This window comes from Artibeus jamaicensis, unplaced genomic scaffold, assembly GCF_021234435.1.
Source record: "Artibeus jamaicensis isolate MK-2021 breed Jamaican fruit bat unplaced genomic scaffold, CSHL_Jam_final scaffold_461, whole genome shotgun sequence".
In the NCBI taxonomy this organism is placed as follows: Eukaryota; Metazoa; Chordata; class Mammalia; order Chiroptera; family Phyllostomidae; genus Artibeus; species Artibeus jamaicensis.
Window position 1 is genome coordinate 6,652,884 of NW_026522045.1, and position 16,641 is coordinate 6,669,524.

General features: G+C 42.7%; 1 protein-coding gene across 3 annotated transcripts; it reads left to right on the top strand.

Annotated features, from left to right (window-relative positions):
- The first annotated feature begins 14,263 nt into the window (after positions 1 to 14,263).
- Positions 14,264 to 16,290, top strand: TCEAL1 (transcription elongation factor A like 1). 3 transcript variants are annotated; one of them, XM_037141041.2, is made up of 3 exons: positions 14,264 to 14,391; positions 14,816 to 14,888; positions 15,196 to 16,290. In XM_037141041.2, exon 3 carries the CDS (start codon positions 15,236 to 15,238, stop codon positions 15,713 to 15,715), a length of 480 nt encoding a protein of 159 aa, XP_036996936.2. In that variant the 5' UTR covers positions 14,264 to 14,391; positions 14,816 to 14,888; positions 15,196 to 15,235; the 3' UTR covers positions 15,716 to 16,290. The 3 variants fall into 3 exon arrangements, with proteins under 3 accessions (XP_036996936.2, XP_036996935.2, XP_036996934.2); XM_037141040.2 differs by having other exon boundaries at positions 14,827 to 14,888; XM_037141039.2 differs by lacking the exon at positions 14,816 to 14,888 and having other exon boundaries at positions 14,265 to 14,391.
- The last annotated feature ends 351 nt before the right edge of the window (positions 16,291 to 16,641 follow it).

The following is a 16,641-nucleotide window of genomic DNA, read 5'->3' on the forward strand; positions in this document are numbered from 1 at the left end:
GCCTGTTACATATGAGGAGCAGAGCCTTAGGTGTTCCCCAGGGCGGAGCTGCCCAGGTCGCTGGGTTGTGACGCTGTATATAGGGTCGAGGTCAAAGAGGGGCAATGGCAGTCCCCTCTGCTGCTTCCTGCTGCTGGGACCTGAGTAGTCTGTGTCACTGCTCTCTTCTTTGCTGGTTTATCTGTGCACGAATGTGTGACTGCCATCAGCCTAGCGCCCTCACTGGGTCTGCACATCGCAACCCCATGCCTGGATTCCGCCAACTGCCCCTCGTGCACCTGAGTTGATCTGGTCGAGTTTTCCTGTGCAACCCCGCTCCACTGCTGGCTCCACCCCTCTTACCAGTTTGGGTGAAGGGTTCGTTGTTGTGGACTTCCGTATAGTTCAATTTTCTGTGTTTTCGCTGCGTTTTTTTTGTTACTAAAACTTTGCTGTCTTTAAACTTGTTTTTGCGAGAAGGCACAGTGTTTCCACTTATGCCTCCATCTTGGCAGAAGTCCAGCAATCTTGAAAAAGAAGAACAAAGTAGGAGGATCACAATACCTGATATCAATCTATATTAGAAAGCCACTGTAATCAAAACAGCATAGTACTGACATAAGAATAAACACATGGATCAATGGACAAAATAGAGAGCCCAGAAATAAACCCATTTCTCTCTGATCAATTAATATTTGAAAAGGGGGGCAGGTGCATAAAATGGAGTAAAAATAGTCTCTTCAGCAAATGGTGTTGGGAGATCAAGACAACCACATGCAAAAAGTGAAACTCAACCATCAACTTACACCATACACAAAAATAAACTGAATATGGATAAAAAATTTAAATATAAGTTGTGACACCTTAAAGTCCTAGAGGATAACATAGGTAGGAAAATTTTAGATATTCTATGCTGCAATATTTTACCGATATGTCCCTTAGAACAGAGGTGTTTAACCTTTTGGTGTCTCTGGCCACACTGAAGCATGAAGATTGGTCTTGGGCCATACATTAAATACACTGTAGCATGTAATCACAAAAAATTGCATATTTTATATAAATTTATGGTTTTATGTTGGGCTGCCTGCATAGCCATCCTGGGCTGCATGTGGCCTGCAGGCCATAGGTTGAAAACCCCTGCCTTAAAGCAAGGGATATAAAGGAAAGAATAAACAAATGGGACTTCATCAAAATAAAAAGCTTTTGCATGGCTAAAGGAAACATCAGCAAAATAAAAAGGGAACCAACCTTATGGAAAAATATTTGCCAACAATACCTGAGACGTGGATTTGATTCCAAAATATATAAAGAATTCTCATAAGTCCATACCAGAAGACAAAAAATCCAAATAAAACATGGGCAAAGAACCTAAACAGACACTTCTCCAAAGAGAACATACAGAGGGCTCAGAGACATCTGAAAGGATGCTCAGCATTACTAGCCATCAGAGAGATGCAAATTAAAAGCACAATGACATACCATTCCACACTGGTCAGAATGGCCATCATAAACAAATCAACAAATAAGCATTGACGAGGTTGTAGAGAAAAGGGAACCCTAATACACTGTTGGTGGAATGCAAACTGGTGTAGCCACTGTGGAAAACAGTATGGAATTTCCTAAAATAACTACAAGTGGAACTGCCTTTTGCTGTGATTATACCCTAAGGATCCTGAAACACCAATTCAAAAGAACCTATGCAATCCGATGTTCATAGCAGTGTTATTTACAATAGCCAAGTGCTGTTAACAGCCTAAATCCCCACCAGTAAATGAGTGGATCAAAAAACAATGGAGAGGACTTCCGCCAAGATGGAGGCATAGGTGGATGTGCCGTGCCTTCTCACACAACCAAGTTTAGAGACAACTAAATATTAGCAACAGAAAACACAGCCAGAACACGGAAAATTGAACTTTTCGGAAGTCCGTTAACAACAAATTCTTCAGCCTGACCAGTAAGGGGCGAAACCAGCAGCTGGTGAAGCGGAATTGCACAGGAGGTCTCGGTCAGCCGGACTCAGGCGCAGAATCCAGACTGGCGGAATCCAGGCGCAGGGTTGGACCTAGTGAGTGACCGAGCGAGCCACGAGGCGAGCGACCGCGGGGGAGACAGCGGGGGAGCGGTGCTGCGTGTTGACTGTGGTCGCGCATTTGTGCGTGGGCGGACAGGCCAGGGAGTGAGCGGTTGGACCAGGGCCTGGCGGGTCCCCGCGGCAAGCGGCAGTGGAGGGTGCTGCCATTTCCCAGCTCTGACCCCACCTCCACATACAGCGTCATAACCCAGCGACTCTGAGTGACCCGGCCAAGGTGAACCACCTAAGACACTAATCCTCACCCAGCTGTGAGAAACAGCAGAGGGGGTCGCCATTTCCCCGCTCTGACCACGCCCCCGCATACAGCATCACAAACCGGCGACCTGGGAGTCCAAGGCACCGCTTCTCACACTTAAAGGGCACGAACAGACCAAAAATGGCGCAAGAAGATCTCAAAGCCCCAGAGCCTATAGATCTAAGTGATGAAGAAATAGCGAAACTCTCAGACGCACAGTTTAAAACACTGGTCATCAGGATCCTCACAGAACTGGTTGATTATACCGACAAATTAGACAAATATATGAAGGCGAAACTAATGAAATGAATGGAATTGCACAGGACACCAATAGCAATGAAAAGGAAACTGGGACTCAAATCAATGGAGTGGACCAGAAGAAAGCAAATAATGGCCAAACAGAAAAGAGTCAGGAAGCAAGAATTCAAAGAAATGAGGAGATTCTTAGGAACCTCCAGGACATCTTTAAACACTCCAACATCCAAATTATAGGGGTGCCAGAAGGGGGAAAGGCACAGCCACCAGTGGAAAACTTATTTGAACAAATAATAAAGGAGAATTTCCCCAATCTGGCAAAGGAAATAGACTTCCAGGAAATCCAGGAAGCTCGGAGAGTCCCAAAGAAGTTGGACCCAAGAAGGAACACACCAAGGCATATCATAATTACATTAGCCAAGATTAAAATGAAGGAGAGAATCCTAGAAGCAGCAAGAGCTAAGGGGACAGTCACCTACAAAGGAGTCCCCATCAGACTATCAGCAGATTTCTCAAAAGAGACCTAACAGGCAAGAAGGGGCTGGAAAGAGGTATTCCAAGTCATGAAATCCAAAGACCTACAACCAACATTGCTCTATCCAGCAAAACTTTCATTTAGAATGGAAGGACAGATAAGGTGCTTCTCAGATAAGATCAAATTCAAGGAGTTCATCATCACCAAGCCCTTATTATATGAAATGTTAAAGGGACTTATCTAAGAAAAAGAAGTTAAAGAAACATGAACAGTGAAAGGACAGCAAACTCACAGTTATTAACAACCACACCTAAAACGAAAGCAAACTAAAAGGACAGCTAGATCAGGAGTGGAAACATAGAAATGAAGATCTCAAGGAGGGTTAGCAACAGGGGCGTGGGAGGAGGAGAAGGGGGGAGAAGGTACAGAAAATAAGTAGCATAGACAGTAGATAGAAAATAGATTGGGGGGTAAGAATAGCATGGGAAATATAGAATCTAAAGGAATTGAGACACATGATCATAAACTAAAGGGGGGGTAACGGTGGGGATGGGGGGGTACGGTGGAGGGGAATGAAGGGGGGAATAGAACAACTGTAACAGCATAATCAATAAACAAATTAAAATTAAATTTTAAAAAAACAAAAAAACAAACAAAAAAAACAATGGAACATTTACCCAATGGAATACTATGCAGCAGAAAGGAAAAAAAAAACTTGTACCCTTCACAACAGTGTGGATGGAACTGGAGAGTATTATGCTAAGTGAAATAAGATAGGCAGTGAAAGACAAATACCATATGATCTGACTTATAAGTGCAACCTAATCAACAAAACAAATAAGCAAGCAAAATAGAACCAGAGACATGGAAATAAAGAACAAAATGACAGTGACCACATGGGAGGGGGGAAGGAGATAATAGGGGAAATAAGAGGAAGGGTCAAGTCAGGGAACATGTATAAATGAATCATGGACATGGACAAGTGTGGGGATTGACTGTGGAAGTTGGGGTGGGCACATGGGAAGGGCAAGGGAGAGCAATGGGAGAAAATTAGGACAACTCTAACAGATCAGCAATAAAAAATAAAATAAAAATTTCTAAAAAAGTGAAACTTTTTATTTGCAAGAATATCATGGGCATGTATGCAGAAGGCCCTAAGAATCTATAAAAAGCTATTACAACTATTAATTGAATTTAGTATGGTTTCAGGATAAAAGAGCAATATGTAAAAATCAAGTATTTCCTTACATACTAGCAATAATTAGAAAATGAAAAATTTTAAATACCATATGCAATGCCAACAAAAAGCCTAAAGTAATTTGAGATAAATGTTACATGCAATACATGAAGATTACTATATATTGCTAAGAGTAATGATGGCATTCCCTGCCTGGTGTAGCTCAGTGGATTGAGCGTGGGCCTGTGAACCAGACAATCATGGTTCGATTTCCGGTCAGGGCACATTCCTGGGTTGCAGGCCAGTTCCCTGCAGGCCAATTCCCAGCAGGGGACACAGGAAAGGCAACCATGCATTGATGTTTCTCTCCCTCTCTCCTTCCCTTCCCCTCCAAAGATAAATAAATAAAATCTTTAAAAAAAGAGTAATGATGGAAGAACTAAAAAAATGACAAAGTATACTATGTTCACATATCAGAAGACTCAATACTGTCAAAGTGGCAATTCTCAGATTGATCTGTATATTCAATACAATTTCAAGCAAGACCCCAGATGGCTTTTTGTGTGAAAATTGACAACTTGATTCTAAAATCTGTAAGGACATCCATATGATCTCTAGAAGTTAAAACAATCTTTAAAAAGAACAATATCAGAGGAGTAACAATTCCCTGACTTTGAGCCTTCTATAAAGTTGCAGTAATCAAGACAACATGGTATTTGCAAAAGTACATGAGAATAAATGTAATGTGGGTGTCTGCCTTTCTTGCTGCCCCATTTGTATATTGCATTCCATATGGCCCATAAGCACAAAATTCCAGTGGACCCTTGATATAGGGAGTTCAGCAAGACTCAAAGCAAGTGAATGGTAAGCATATTATTTCCATCAAAAGGACTGCTGACAGCCAGGAGAGGCCACCCTTCTGCCTCCATTCAGGACTTACAACACAGAATCTTATTTTTAAAAAGACAAATGACCAAGAAACCAAATCATGTCTTTTCTTAACATGTGTTACTTTCCTGTATCTGCCAATCACTTACATTGAAAATGATGACAAAGAAGGAAAGGGAAAGCTATAACAATCAGATTCTTTTCCTTTCAGTCCTATAGTGTGTGCTCATGTACACATATCAAGAAGTGAAATAAGCCCTGGCTGGTGTAGCTCAGTGGATTGAGCGCGGGCCTGTGAACCAAAGGATCGTGGTTCTATTCCCAGTCAGAACACATACCTGGGTTGCAGGCCAGTTCCCAGCAGGGTACACATATTTCTCTCCCTCTCTCCTTCCCTTCCCCTCTAAAGATAAATAAAATTTTTAAAAAAGAAGTGAAATAAAACAGTTGACTTATTTTTGTGCAGTATTTCCACTGTTCTGGTAAGAAGTAAATATGCATGCATGAGCTACAAAATATGAATTGTATAATTCTGGTGATTTTGCATGAAGCAAATACTCTTACACTTGCATTTAAAATTGGCATTGTACAATACAGCTTATTCATGTTAATAACTTAAATTTTTAATTTTCCTTTACTTAGAACATTAAATAATAAAAAGTACCATGACTATGTCAACATCAATGGCCATAAATCATATTGATAGCATGTAGCCTTGATATGATGCAATGAAATGGCACTTATCTCTGTGATATTCCTCTCTAAACCCATAACCCCAGTCTAATCAAGAGAAAACCACCAGTCAAATCCCAATAGACAGGCATTTTACAAATATATGACTAGTGTACTCAAAATTGTAAAGGTCTTCAAAATCAGAGAAAGTCTGAGACACTGTCACAGCCAAAAGGATCCTAAGGAGACTTACAACTAAAAGTAACAAGGTTTTCTGAATGGCATCCAGAAAAAGGAAAAAAAAAAGGCATTGGGTGAAAAAAAAGACATTTAAATAAAATATAGACTTTAGTTAATGACACTGTATCCATATAGATTCATTAATTATAACAAATGTAAGCTGCTACTGGGTGTAGATTATATGGAGATTCTTTATTGTATCTTTTCACTTTCTCTGTAAATCTAAAACTATTCTAAAAAATAAAGTCTATTAAAAAACCATGAAAAGTTGAAAGAGAGACCACAGGAGAAAGAAAAAGTTTATACCTGTATTTTAGTACCTTTTTAAAATACATTTTTTATATTCTCACCTAAGGATTCATTCACTGAGAGGAAGAGAAACATCAGTGTGAGACAGAAACATCCATGTGAGGTGAGAGAGAACCATCCATGTCATAACAACAGCTGTCCAAACTGACAGTCTTTCCCCTGCATTCTGGCTTCCCTGCCTGCCTTTTGCTCCTGCTACATGAAAAGGCCTATGCTGCCTACCCTGGCTACACATAAAGGTGTCTAGAGCCCACTGCCCAGTTTTACAATTTCATTGTATATAATGTGCGCCCACATTTTTGGCCCAAACATACATGAAAACAAATCTTTTAATATTTTAATTCGATTATTTATTTATTTATATTCAGATACCTGTTTTTGTATTGTAAAGGAATTTTAGCATTTATTTTTTAACATATTATGGTACCAGAAATTTTATGTAATAATTTATAAAACACAAAAATATATATAAGGTACAAAAATTTGGTACAACAAAACCAATTATTGTATTCCAGAATATTATTTTGCATATGGATATCATTATTGTTTTCTAGAGTTACACTTTTAACACATAGGCATAAATAAAAGAATTAAAAACATTGCCCTAGCTGGTGTGGCTCAGTGGATTGAGTGCCAGCCTGCAAACCAAAGGGTCACTAGTTCAATTTCCAGTCAGGGCACATGCCTCAGTTGCAGGCCAGGTCGCCTGTAGAGGGTGCATGAGGCAACCACATTGATGTTTCTCTCCCTGTCTTTCACCCTCCCATTCCCTCTCTCTAAAAATAAGTAAATAAAATATAAAATTTTTTAAAATTAAAAACATTTATAATGATAGAGAATTAGTACTACTCATGTATAGTATGCATCCTTATTTTTCCCTCAAAAATTTGGGCAAAAAAGTGTGCATTATGGCAAAATATGGTATTTTAGTACCTTTAATGGTACTTTTTTCTGGTTTTTAAAAAGAAAGTATTCCGCAGTAAACAGTTCATTTATTCAATTGTTTATTTTTGGTTTTTGAATAAGAGGACTTGCATTATCATTTTCCCCTGGGCCATGCAAATTATGTCACCTACCTTGCCTCTATCCCAACCTGTCACCCAGACCTCCAAATGGAGTCAGCCTTTTGAGAGTCTTTAAAAAAATGAGAGTAAGGCTGTGTTTCGAAGTCCAGCAGAGAAGGCCACCATATGATTAGTTCTGTTCTCTGAGCACTTCTGGATCCTGGAAAAGGCAGCAGCACCCAAAGAATGCAGAGGTCTCTGGTCAGGCCGAATGGTGTTCCCAAGAGAGGCCCCTCATCATGGCAGGCAGGATGGAGTCATAGCTTCCTAGAGCTGAAACAGATCTCATTCATTGTTCTACCACAATCCCTTTCTCTACCTTTTAGGGGGAAGGAGGACACAAAAGCACAGAGAGGGGTAGAAGGCTCCCAGGCCTCCAAAACCCTCCAGCAAATTAGTGACAGCCGAAGTCCTGCCTAGTCCAGAGCCTGGTGCTGCCTCCCTTTGGCCCAAATTGACCATGTCTTCCCTGTCCCAGAATGTTTCCTAGCAGACTGAATCGCTACCCCACCTTTCCTCAAAGACCCTTCCTTGTTTCTCTGGGCATGTACAGGATGTATGTGTGTAGGCCCAGGTAGGATGAAACCAGAAGCAGAAGAGAAGGCTCTAGTCATTACATTTCCTACTTGACTATTTATTTCCCTTAGAGTGGTAGTGGGGGAGGAGAGCCTGAGAGCCACAGGCTGGACAAGGCCTGCTGTAGCCCACAACAGCAAGTCTTGAGACCAAGTCTTTCCTACTGCCATGGGTGGCATTAGGAAAGAATGCAGAGGAGGCAGCAGCATGAGAAACATTTGGGCTGGTGAGGGCAGAACTCAACTCCAGGCCAAATGGCGCTGCAAAGTGAAGCAACCATACCTCCCTGGAGCCTGTGCTGTAAAGGGGCTCAGAGGGAGGGGGTGCTATGGTCTTGCTGTAGAAGTGCAGCCTCACCAGGGTACAGGATCTGGGAACCAGAAACTCACCCTGGATTTCCTGAGATCCCTCAGAGAAAGACCACACCTCTGGAGACTGTTGTCATGGCAGCAGCTGTCCAAGCTGACAGTCCTTCCCCTGCATCCTGGATGCCCTGCCTGCCTTCTGCTCCTGCTACATGGAAAGGCCTGTGCTGCCCACCCTGGCTACACATAAAGGTGTCTAGAGCCCACTGCCCAGTTTTACAAAGTGGTTAAAGGTTCTCTCTCACATATTTCTGGGGTTTAAATCCCACCTCAGCTACTTACTATCATCTGTATTTCCATGGGAACAATTTGTAACCTCCCAGGAACCTTGGTTATCTTACTTGTCAAGTGGAGTTCCTTAGACTTCAATCCTCACTGGCAAGAGTGAGCCCAGCAACACATCATCACAAGACCTTACATCAGCAGTATCAAATCAAATCCATCAGAAGGATTATCTTACAGTTCCCACCCCAATCACACACAAACAAGTAGCTGATCACATTCCTTTGTAACAAATGGTTGTCACCATGGCAGAACCACCTTCACCTATTCCTTTTTGAGAGCCCTTCCTCTCTAGGGGAACCCCAAATCAGCTACTTTAAGGCAGAGAGTTAGACCCAATACCAAGACCCTGTCTCCCTCCATTCCTGGTTCCAATTCCTCCTACTTCCCTTGTCTGCACCCTCCCACCCACATCTTCCAGGTTTTCATTAAGGGTTAATTTATATTTGTTTGGGAGTTTTCAGGGACAACTGTATTCTATCAGCATCACTAGAAAGTAATCTATCCTGAGAAGTCACACTGAGAAAGGAAGGGAACTGGCCTGGAAGGGAACACAATACTGGCTGCCACACTCAACAGGGAAAATACTTTTTTAATTTGGATTCAGAGCTCTTAGCTGAGATCTCACCTAGATCTTTCCTCAGCTTGCTGGATTTACCATCCTTTTACTACTAATGATGTGCTTTAAATTAGTACTTTGTAGCTAATGACTGAATGACAGAAACCTGGATTCAAAGAATTAGAGAATCTAACAAGACAACATTTAACCCAGAAAAATGGAAGCTTCTGCACTTGGGTTAAAACTAAAATGACTTACGGAAGTGCATTAATAGGAATGTATGACACAGACCTGGAGGGGTTTCAGTTGACTGAAACTTAAACTGGATTCAACTGTGATATGTCATCCACAACATCTGCTATGATGCTAAGATGCATCTATAGATGGATAATCACTATTCTAGAATGAAGGATGGGATAAGATCACTTCATTCTACCCTAATCAGAATATTCAGTATTTTCAGAGACATTTACAAATTCAGGAGCATGTAGAATGGTGAATGACTTTAAAAAATATATCATGTCAGAAAGAGGTGAAATAACTGGGGAGGTTTTTTTGTAAGAACATAATTGTTTAAGGATTAAATGAGAGAGCATGTTAAAGGTAGTTAGTGTAATGCCCAACATAAGTGCTCAATTAATATTAATAAGAAAAGAGTGGGACTTCCGCCAAGATGGAGGCATAGGTGAATGTGCCGTGCCTTCTCACACAACCAAGTTTAGAGACAACTAAATATTAGCAACAGGAAACAGAGCCAGAACACGGAAAATTGAACTTTTCGGAAGTCCGTTAACAACAAATTCTTCAGCCTGACCAGTAAGGGGCGAAACCAGCAGCTGGTGAAGCGGGATTGCACAGGAGGACTCGGTCAGAGGGACTCAGGCGCACGGAATCCAGGCGCAGGGTTGGACCTAGTGAGCGACCGAGCGAGCCACCAGGTGACGCGAGCCACCAGGCGAGCGACCGCGGGGGAGACAGCGGGGGAGCGGTGCTGCGTGTTGACTGTGGTCGCGCATTTGTGCGCGGGCGGACAGGCCAGGGAGCGAGCGGTTGGACCAGGGCCCAGCGGGTCCCCGCGGCAAGCGGCAGTGGAGGGCGCCGCCATTTCCCAGCTTTGACCCCACCTCCACATACAGCGTCATAACCCAGCGACTCTGAGTGGCCCGGCCAAGGTGAACCACCTAAGACGCTAATCCTCACCCAGCTGTGAGAAACAGCAGAGGAGGTCGCCATTTCCTGGCTCTGACCACGCTCCCACATACAGCGTCACAACTCAGCCACCTGGGAGTCCAAGCCACTGCTTCTCACACATAAAGGGCGTGAACAGACCAAAAATGGCGCAGGAAGATCTCAAAGTCCCAGAGCCTGTAGATCTAAGCGATGAAGAAATAGCGAAACTCTCAGATGCACAGTTTAAAACACTGGTCATCAGGATCCTCACAGAACTGGTTGATTATACCGACAAATTAGACAAATATATGAAGGCGAAACTAATTGAAATGAATGGAATTGCACAGGACACCAATAGCAATGAAAAGAAAATTGGGACTCAAATCAGTGGAGTGGACCAGAAAAAAGCAAATAATGGCCAAACAGAAAAGAGTCAAGAAGCAAGAATTCAAAGAAATGAGGAGAGGCTTAGGAACCTCCAGGACATCTTTAAATGCTCCAACATCCGAATTATAGGGGGTGCCAGAAGGGGAAAGGCACAGCCACCAGTGGAAAACTTTTTTGAACAAATAATAAAGGAGAATTTCCCCAATCTGGCAAAGGAAATAGACTTCAAGAAATCCAGGAAGCTCAGAGAGTCCCAAAGAAGTTGGACCCAAGAAGGAACACACCAAGGCACATCATCATTACATTAGCCAAAATTAAAATGAAGGAGAGAATCCTAGAAGCAGCAAGAGCTAAGGGGACAGTCACCTACAAAGGAGTCCCCATCAGACTGTCAGCAGATTTCTCAAAAGAGACCTTACAGGCAAGAAGGGGCTGGAAAGAGGTATTCCAAGTCATGAAATCCAAAGACCTACAACCAAGATTGCTCTATCCAGCAAAACTTTCATTTAGAATGGAAGGACAGATAAGGTGCTTCTCAGATAAGATCAAATTCAAGGAGTTCATCATCACCAAGCCCTTATTATATGAAATGTTAAAGGGACTTATCGAAGAAAAAGAAGTTAAAGAAACATGAACAGTGAAAGGACAGCAAACTCACAGTTATTAACAACCACACCTAAAACAAAAGCAAACTAAAAGGACAGCTAGATCAGGAGTGGAAACATAGAAATGAAGATCAGATGGAGGGTTAGCAACAGGGGAGTGGGAGGAGGAGAAGGGGAGAGAAGGTACAGAAAATAAGTAGCATAGACAGTAGATAGAAAATAGATGGGGGGGGCAAGAATAGCATGAGAAATATAGAATCTAAAGGAATTGAGACACATGGTCATAAACTAAAGGGGGGGTAATGGTGGGGATGGGAGGGTAGGGTGGAGGGGAATGAAGGGGGGAATAGAACAACTGTAACAGCATAATCAATAAAAAAATTAAAAAAAAAGATTTACAATAAAGCCATAGTATCAAAAAAAAAGTGTTTTTTATATGCTAGGTACTGTTCCAGGCCCTTTACATATACTGGCCCATTTATTCCTCTTACCAATCCTATGAGGTAGGTATTATTATGGCTCCAACTTTGTAAGTGAGGAAGCTGAGTCACAGAAATGTCAAGTAGATTGTCTCACAGATAGAAAGGGAAAACAACCAGAACATTAACTCTGGTGGTGTCAGACTATTGGGAGTAAAAGGCACTTTTGTATTTTATACTTGTTTTGTACCACTCCAGTCCAGAAGGCAGAACCAGGATCAATGTGTGTAAATTACTGGGAGGAAGATTTCAGCTCAGTGACAACAAAAAACCATGTCTGAACTTTCAATAGGGTATCTTTTAAAGTAGTGAGTTCTCCATTACAAAGCGTAAGAAAAAAAGGATAGAAATGAAAAAAATCCATGAAATGGGGCTCCTTTTAGAAAGAAACCATACAAATGATAAAGACAAGCCTTGGTTAATAAAATAAAGTAGGTATAGTGAAACTTGGTTTTGAAACCTAACAGTTATGGCTCTGACTGGTATGGTTCAGTGGGATGGACGCTGTCCTAGAAACTGAAAGTTTACTGGTTCAATTCCCAGTCAGGGTACATGCCTAGGTTGATGGCCAGGTCCCCCTGTTCGGGGTGCATGAGAGCAACTGATGGATGTTTTTCTGGCACATCGATGTTTCTTTCCCTCTCTTTCTCCTTCCTTCCATTCTCTCTGAAAATAAATAAATAAAATCTTTTTTTTAACTTTTATTTATTTTATTTTTAGAGACAGGGTAAGGGAAAAAGAAAGAGTGGGAGAGAAACATTAATGTGTGGTTGCCTCTCATATGTCCCCTACTGGGGACCTGGCCTGCAACCCAGGCATGTGTCCTGACTAGGAATTGAGCCAGTGACCCTTTGCTTCACAGGCCCATGCTCAATCCACTGAGCTATACCAGCCAGGGCTTTAAATAAAATATTTTTTAAAAAGAAAAGTAACAGTAATGGATAAGATATAAAGTTTAATATCTTTCTGCTATCTCAGCACAGAGTAAATTAGATGCTGAATAAAAAGTGACAAAGTGGAAAATTTCACATATGAATTTGTTTGGAAACTTACTAGATGGTCAGCCCAGGTTTAAGAAAAGCAATCCCAAGATCCTTACAGATCTGATTGCCACCTACCCTGAAAGTGTAAAATACAGAGAGGAGAGGTATAATCTGCTCTCTGGAAGAAAGGAATCTGCATGAGAAAGTAGCATCCAGGCTGATGTGAGTAGATGAGATTCAGGAATGAAAGCGAAGATCATAAAACACCATTAGATCCAAAAATTCTTCTACTGACAATTGAGTGTGTTAGCATGATTTTAATTCCACTACCCCATGTGTGGTCAACAGAATTACTCCATAGTTGACTATGAATAGCTTATGTGCTGAATCTATCTTTTTGTGTCAAGCAGTGTCAAGGCCCAAGTACTGGCTGACTTAATGGATATAAACTTTCTCAAGTAGCAACACCGAGATGACTGATTAAAGATCTGAGTCATAGCAAAATCTCTTGCTTCTAGTATGAAAAATGACTGAATAGAATATATATACAGTTTATATGTAGTATATGTGTATATGTGTGTGCATTATCTATGTACTACTATATAGTACATATACACACACATACACATAGTAATGCTATAATCTCCACCAAAAATGCTCCCATTTCAGATAGTAAATAAGTTTCCAGACTATCTGTCCTTGCACAAAGGTGAAGTTTGAAATTTATGAAATTCGAAGTACTCTGTTTTTTTGGAGTTACATACTTTACAAAATTCTTTCTAGAGTTCTAGAACTGAATGACTACCAATTTCAACTGGAGCTTCTATTTGCAATATAGGTCTGGTGGCTCACAAAAAAATAAAATTCTTCCCTGGCTGGTGTAGCTCAGTGGATTGAGCGCAGTCCTTCGACCCAAAGGATCGCAGTTCGATTCCCAGTCAGGACACATGCCTGGGTTGCAGGCCAGTTCCCAGCAGGGGACGCACAAAAGGCAACCATACATTGATATTTCTCTCCCTCTCTCCTTCCCCTCTAAAGATAAATAAATTTAAATAATAATAATAATAACAAAATTCTCTCCCATGAAAGTGATGAGATGCAAGCAATGTTTACAGAGCCTTACATGCACACAATGGAGTTATGAATGTGGATTTAAACTGGGAGAGGAAGCACATGATATTGAATTATTAAGGAGAAAGAGTTAAATTTCAATGCAGGAACTGGACTGTAGGGGAAATAATGGGCCTTGGCATCTGATGATGGAAGAATGATAGAAGAGGAGTTATCAGGGGAAGCTGCTGAGAGAAATAGGTAATAACCCCTAAAACTGGATGCTAAATGTCTCTGGTAATCAGGAAAAGGCAAATATAAACAAAGAGAGGTGGGTGACGATATCTGCTGCATTGTGGGTCAGGAAATACTGGAGGATTGCTACAGCACGGCTGAGGGTCAAAGCGGTAACTGGGGATCTGAGCTCGGCAGTGACGCGCGTCACTCACGTGACCGGGAGCCTATGTCTGCCCAAGTCCCTCTCGTCCTGGTCCTTTTTGCCAGTCAAGACACCGTCTGCCCTTTGGTCGAGGGGAAAAGCAGAAAGAAGTAAGTCCCCTCGGTCCTCTGAAATCGGTGATGGTTCCCAGTAACTCCTGGGATCGGGATGGCAGACAGTCCAGGCCTTTCCCTATGCCAGCCCCGCGACCGCACTTCGGTATAGAAAATGGTAGTTTCGGGGCTGGGGTGGGAAGGTGAGTGGGCCAACCCTAGGAAGGAGCAATAGACACTTAGGATTAGTTTCTAAGTAATCTTTTCGCTTCCACGTCCTGCTTCACAGCACGGCGGCGAGGGCGGGGGTGGGGGACACGAAGGACAAAGCTTGAGATGGGGAAGGACAAGAGGGCGGTGGGAGGCCTGAAGAGGGAACCAGAGTCAGCTCAGAGGCAGTGGCTGGTGGCCAGAAAAAAGGCTTTGAGTGTCATTCAGTCCTTTCTCCCTCCCCACTTTCCGCCCCCTACCCTGTCTGGAGTTTGTCTGCAGGCCTGCAGGTTACAGCGGGGCACCTCGAGGAGGGAGCGCCTGCGAGCAAACGACTGGGAGAGGTCCGGGTCCGGGAAAGGGTGGGCTGGGGACCGGGACGGCGTGCGCAGAAGGACACCGTAGGGAGCCCAATCGGAGGCGCCACCGCTCCGCCCCTGCCGGCGAGGCCCCCGGGCAAGGCCTGCTGGGAAAATGGTGGGCTTTAAGGAGGGAGGGTGCGACCGGGGCGGGGTCCCCAGGGACGGGGCCTCTGGGCCAGTGTCGGTGGGAGGATCTGGACCTGGAATCAGAGAAAAAGCAGATTTTAGGACCCGAGGCCGGGGTTTTGGTCCAGGCATCAAATATGCTGACTCAGTTCTGTTTTTCTAGTCTCTTCTGAATAATTGTGCTTAGGAAGACGAGTCACAACATGGACAAATCCTGCCAAGCAAATGAAGAACAGCCACAGAGTGTGCTCAAGTCGGAGGAGGAGCAGCCTCAGGCACAGCACTCGCCCGAAGAGCTGTGCCCAGAGGACCCGTCTTCGGAAGAGCAGTCCTCCGAGGAGGAGTTCTTTCCCGAGGAGCTCCTTCCCGAGCTCCTTCCCGAGATGCTGGTGTCGGAGGAGCACCCTCCTGAGGAGCGCCTTTCAAGTCAGGACTTGTTCCAGGCACACCCTCCCATGGAGCAGCCTCCTTGCGGAGTGGGAAAACACAAGCTGGAAGAAGGAAGCTTTAAGGAAAGGCTGGCTCGCTCTCGCCCGCAATTTAAAGGGGACATACATGGCAGAAATTTGAGCAATGAGGAGATGATAAAAGTAGCAGAGGAGATGGAAGAGATGAAAAGAGTCCGAAACAAGTTGATGATCATGCACTGGAAGGCAAGACGGAACCGTCCTTATCCTATTTGATGTGTCTGGCCTTCAATGCTGGTTTGCTTGATTTCAGTATTGCCACCTGACCTTTGCATTTTCTCAAATCCCTCTCGCCATCTTTTAAATTTTAACTTTTTGGGTGGTTTTACTTAAGGTGTTTTTCTTGTAAGTGATGTGAAATTGGACTTCCTCCCCCACTCTCCCAATATGCAAGTCTCCCTCTTTCAATCACAGTGTCTCACTCATTTGCATGGAAAGATAGACGTTATATATTGCGAAGTGAAAAAAGCAATTTTTGAAAAGTATATGTAGTATCCCATTTTGTTAAAAAATGTATATTTATATATTAATATGCAAAAAACCCTGAAGGTATGTACTGCAAATGCTTAAAGCAGTGGCTATCTGTGTGGTAAAGTAATAGGTGATTCTGGTTTTTCACTTTTGCTTGTTGGAACTTCTCATTTTTTTCAGGAGGAACACATTTTATTTGTGTTGCAAAAAGCACCCCCCACTATAATGGGGAAAATGTAAAGAAATTTAAACACTGTCTATGAGCTTATAAAGACAATGTAGCACTTAATAAATACTTGTCAGAACTTTAAAAAAGTAAATCCCATGTTTCTTCAGAATCTCTTAGGCAGAAATATGTATTTGTTTAAGGATTAATCATTTCCCATTTAAGTAGGAATAATACTTGACTTACAAGGCTGCTGTGGAACCAAATGAGGTAAAGATGCAATGAGCTGTTTTGCCCCCACCTGCAACATGCAGGACCCCAAACCCTAGAGAGTCCCTTCAAGTTCAGTGGCTGAGAACCAAAGGAGTGCTCACTTGCAATCAGAAACAATTCCTTTGAGACTCCAGTGAGAGCCACATTCTATTCCTATCCTACTCTTCTGTTCCCTTGGATACTGCCATGTCTGCTGGGTACAGCTACCCCTTCTCCTGGTCCTGCTCCTTCC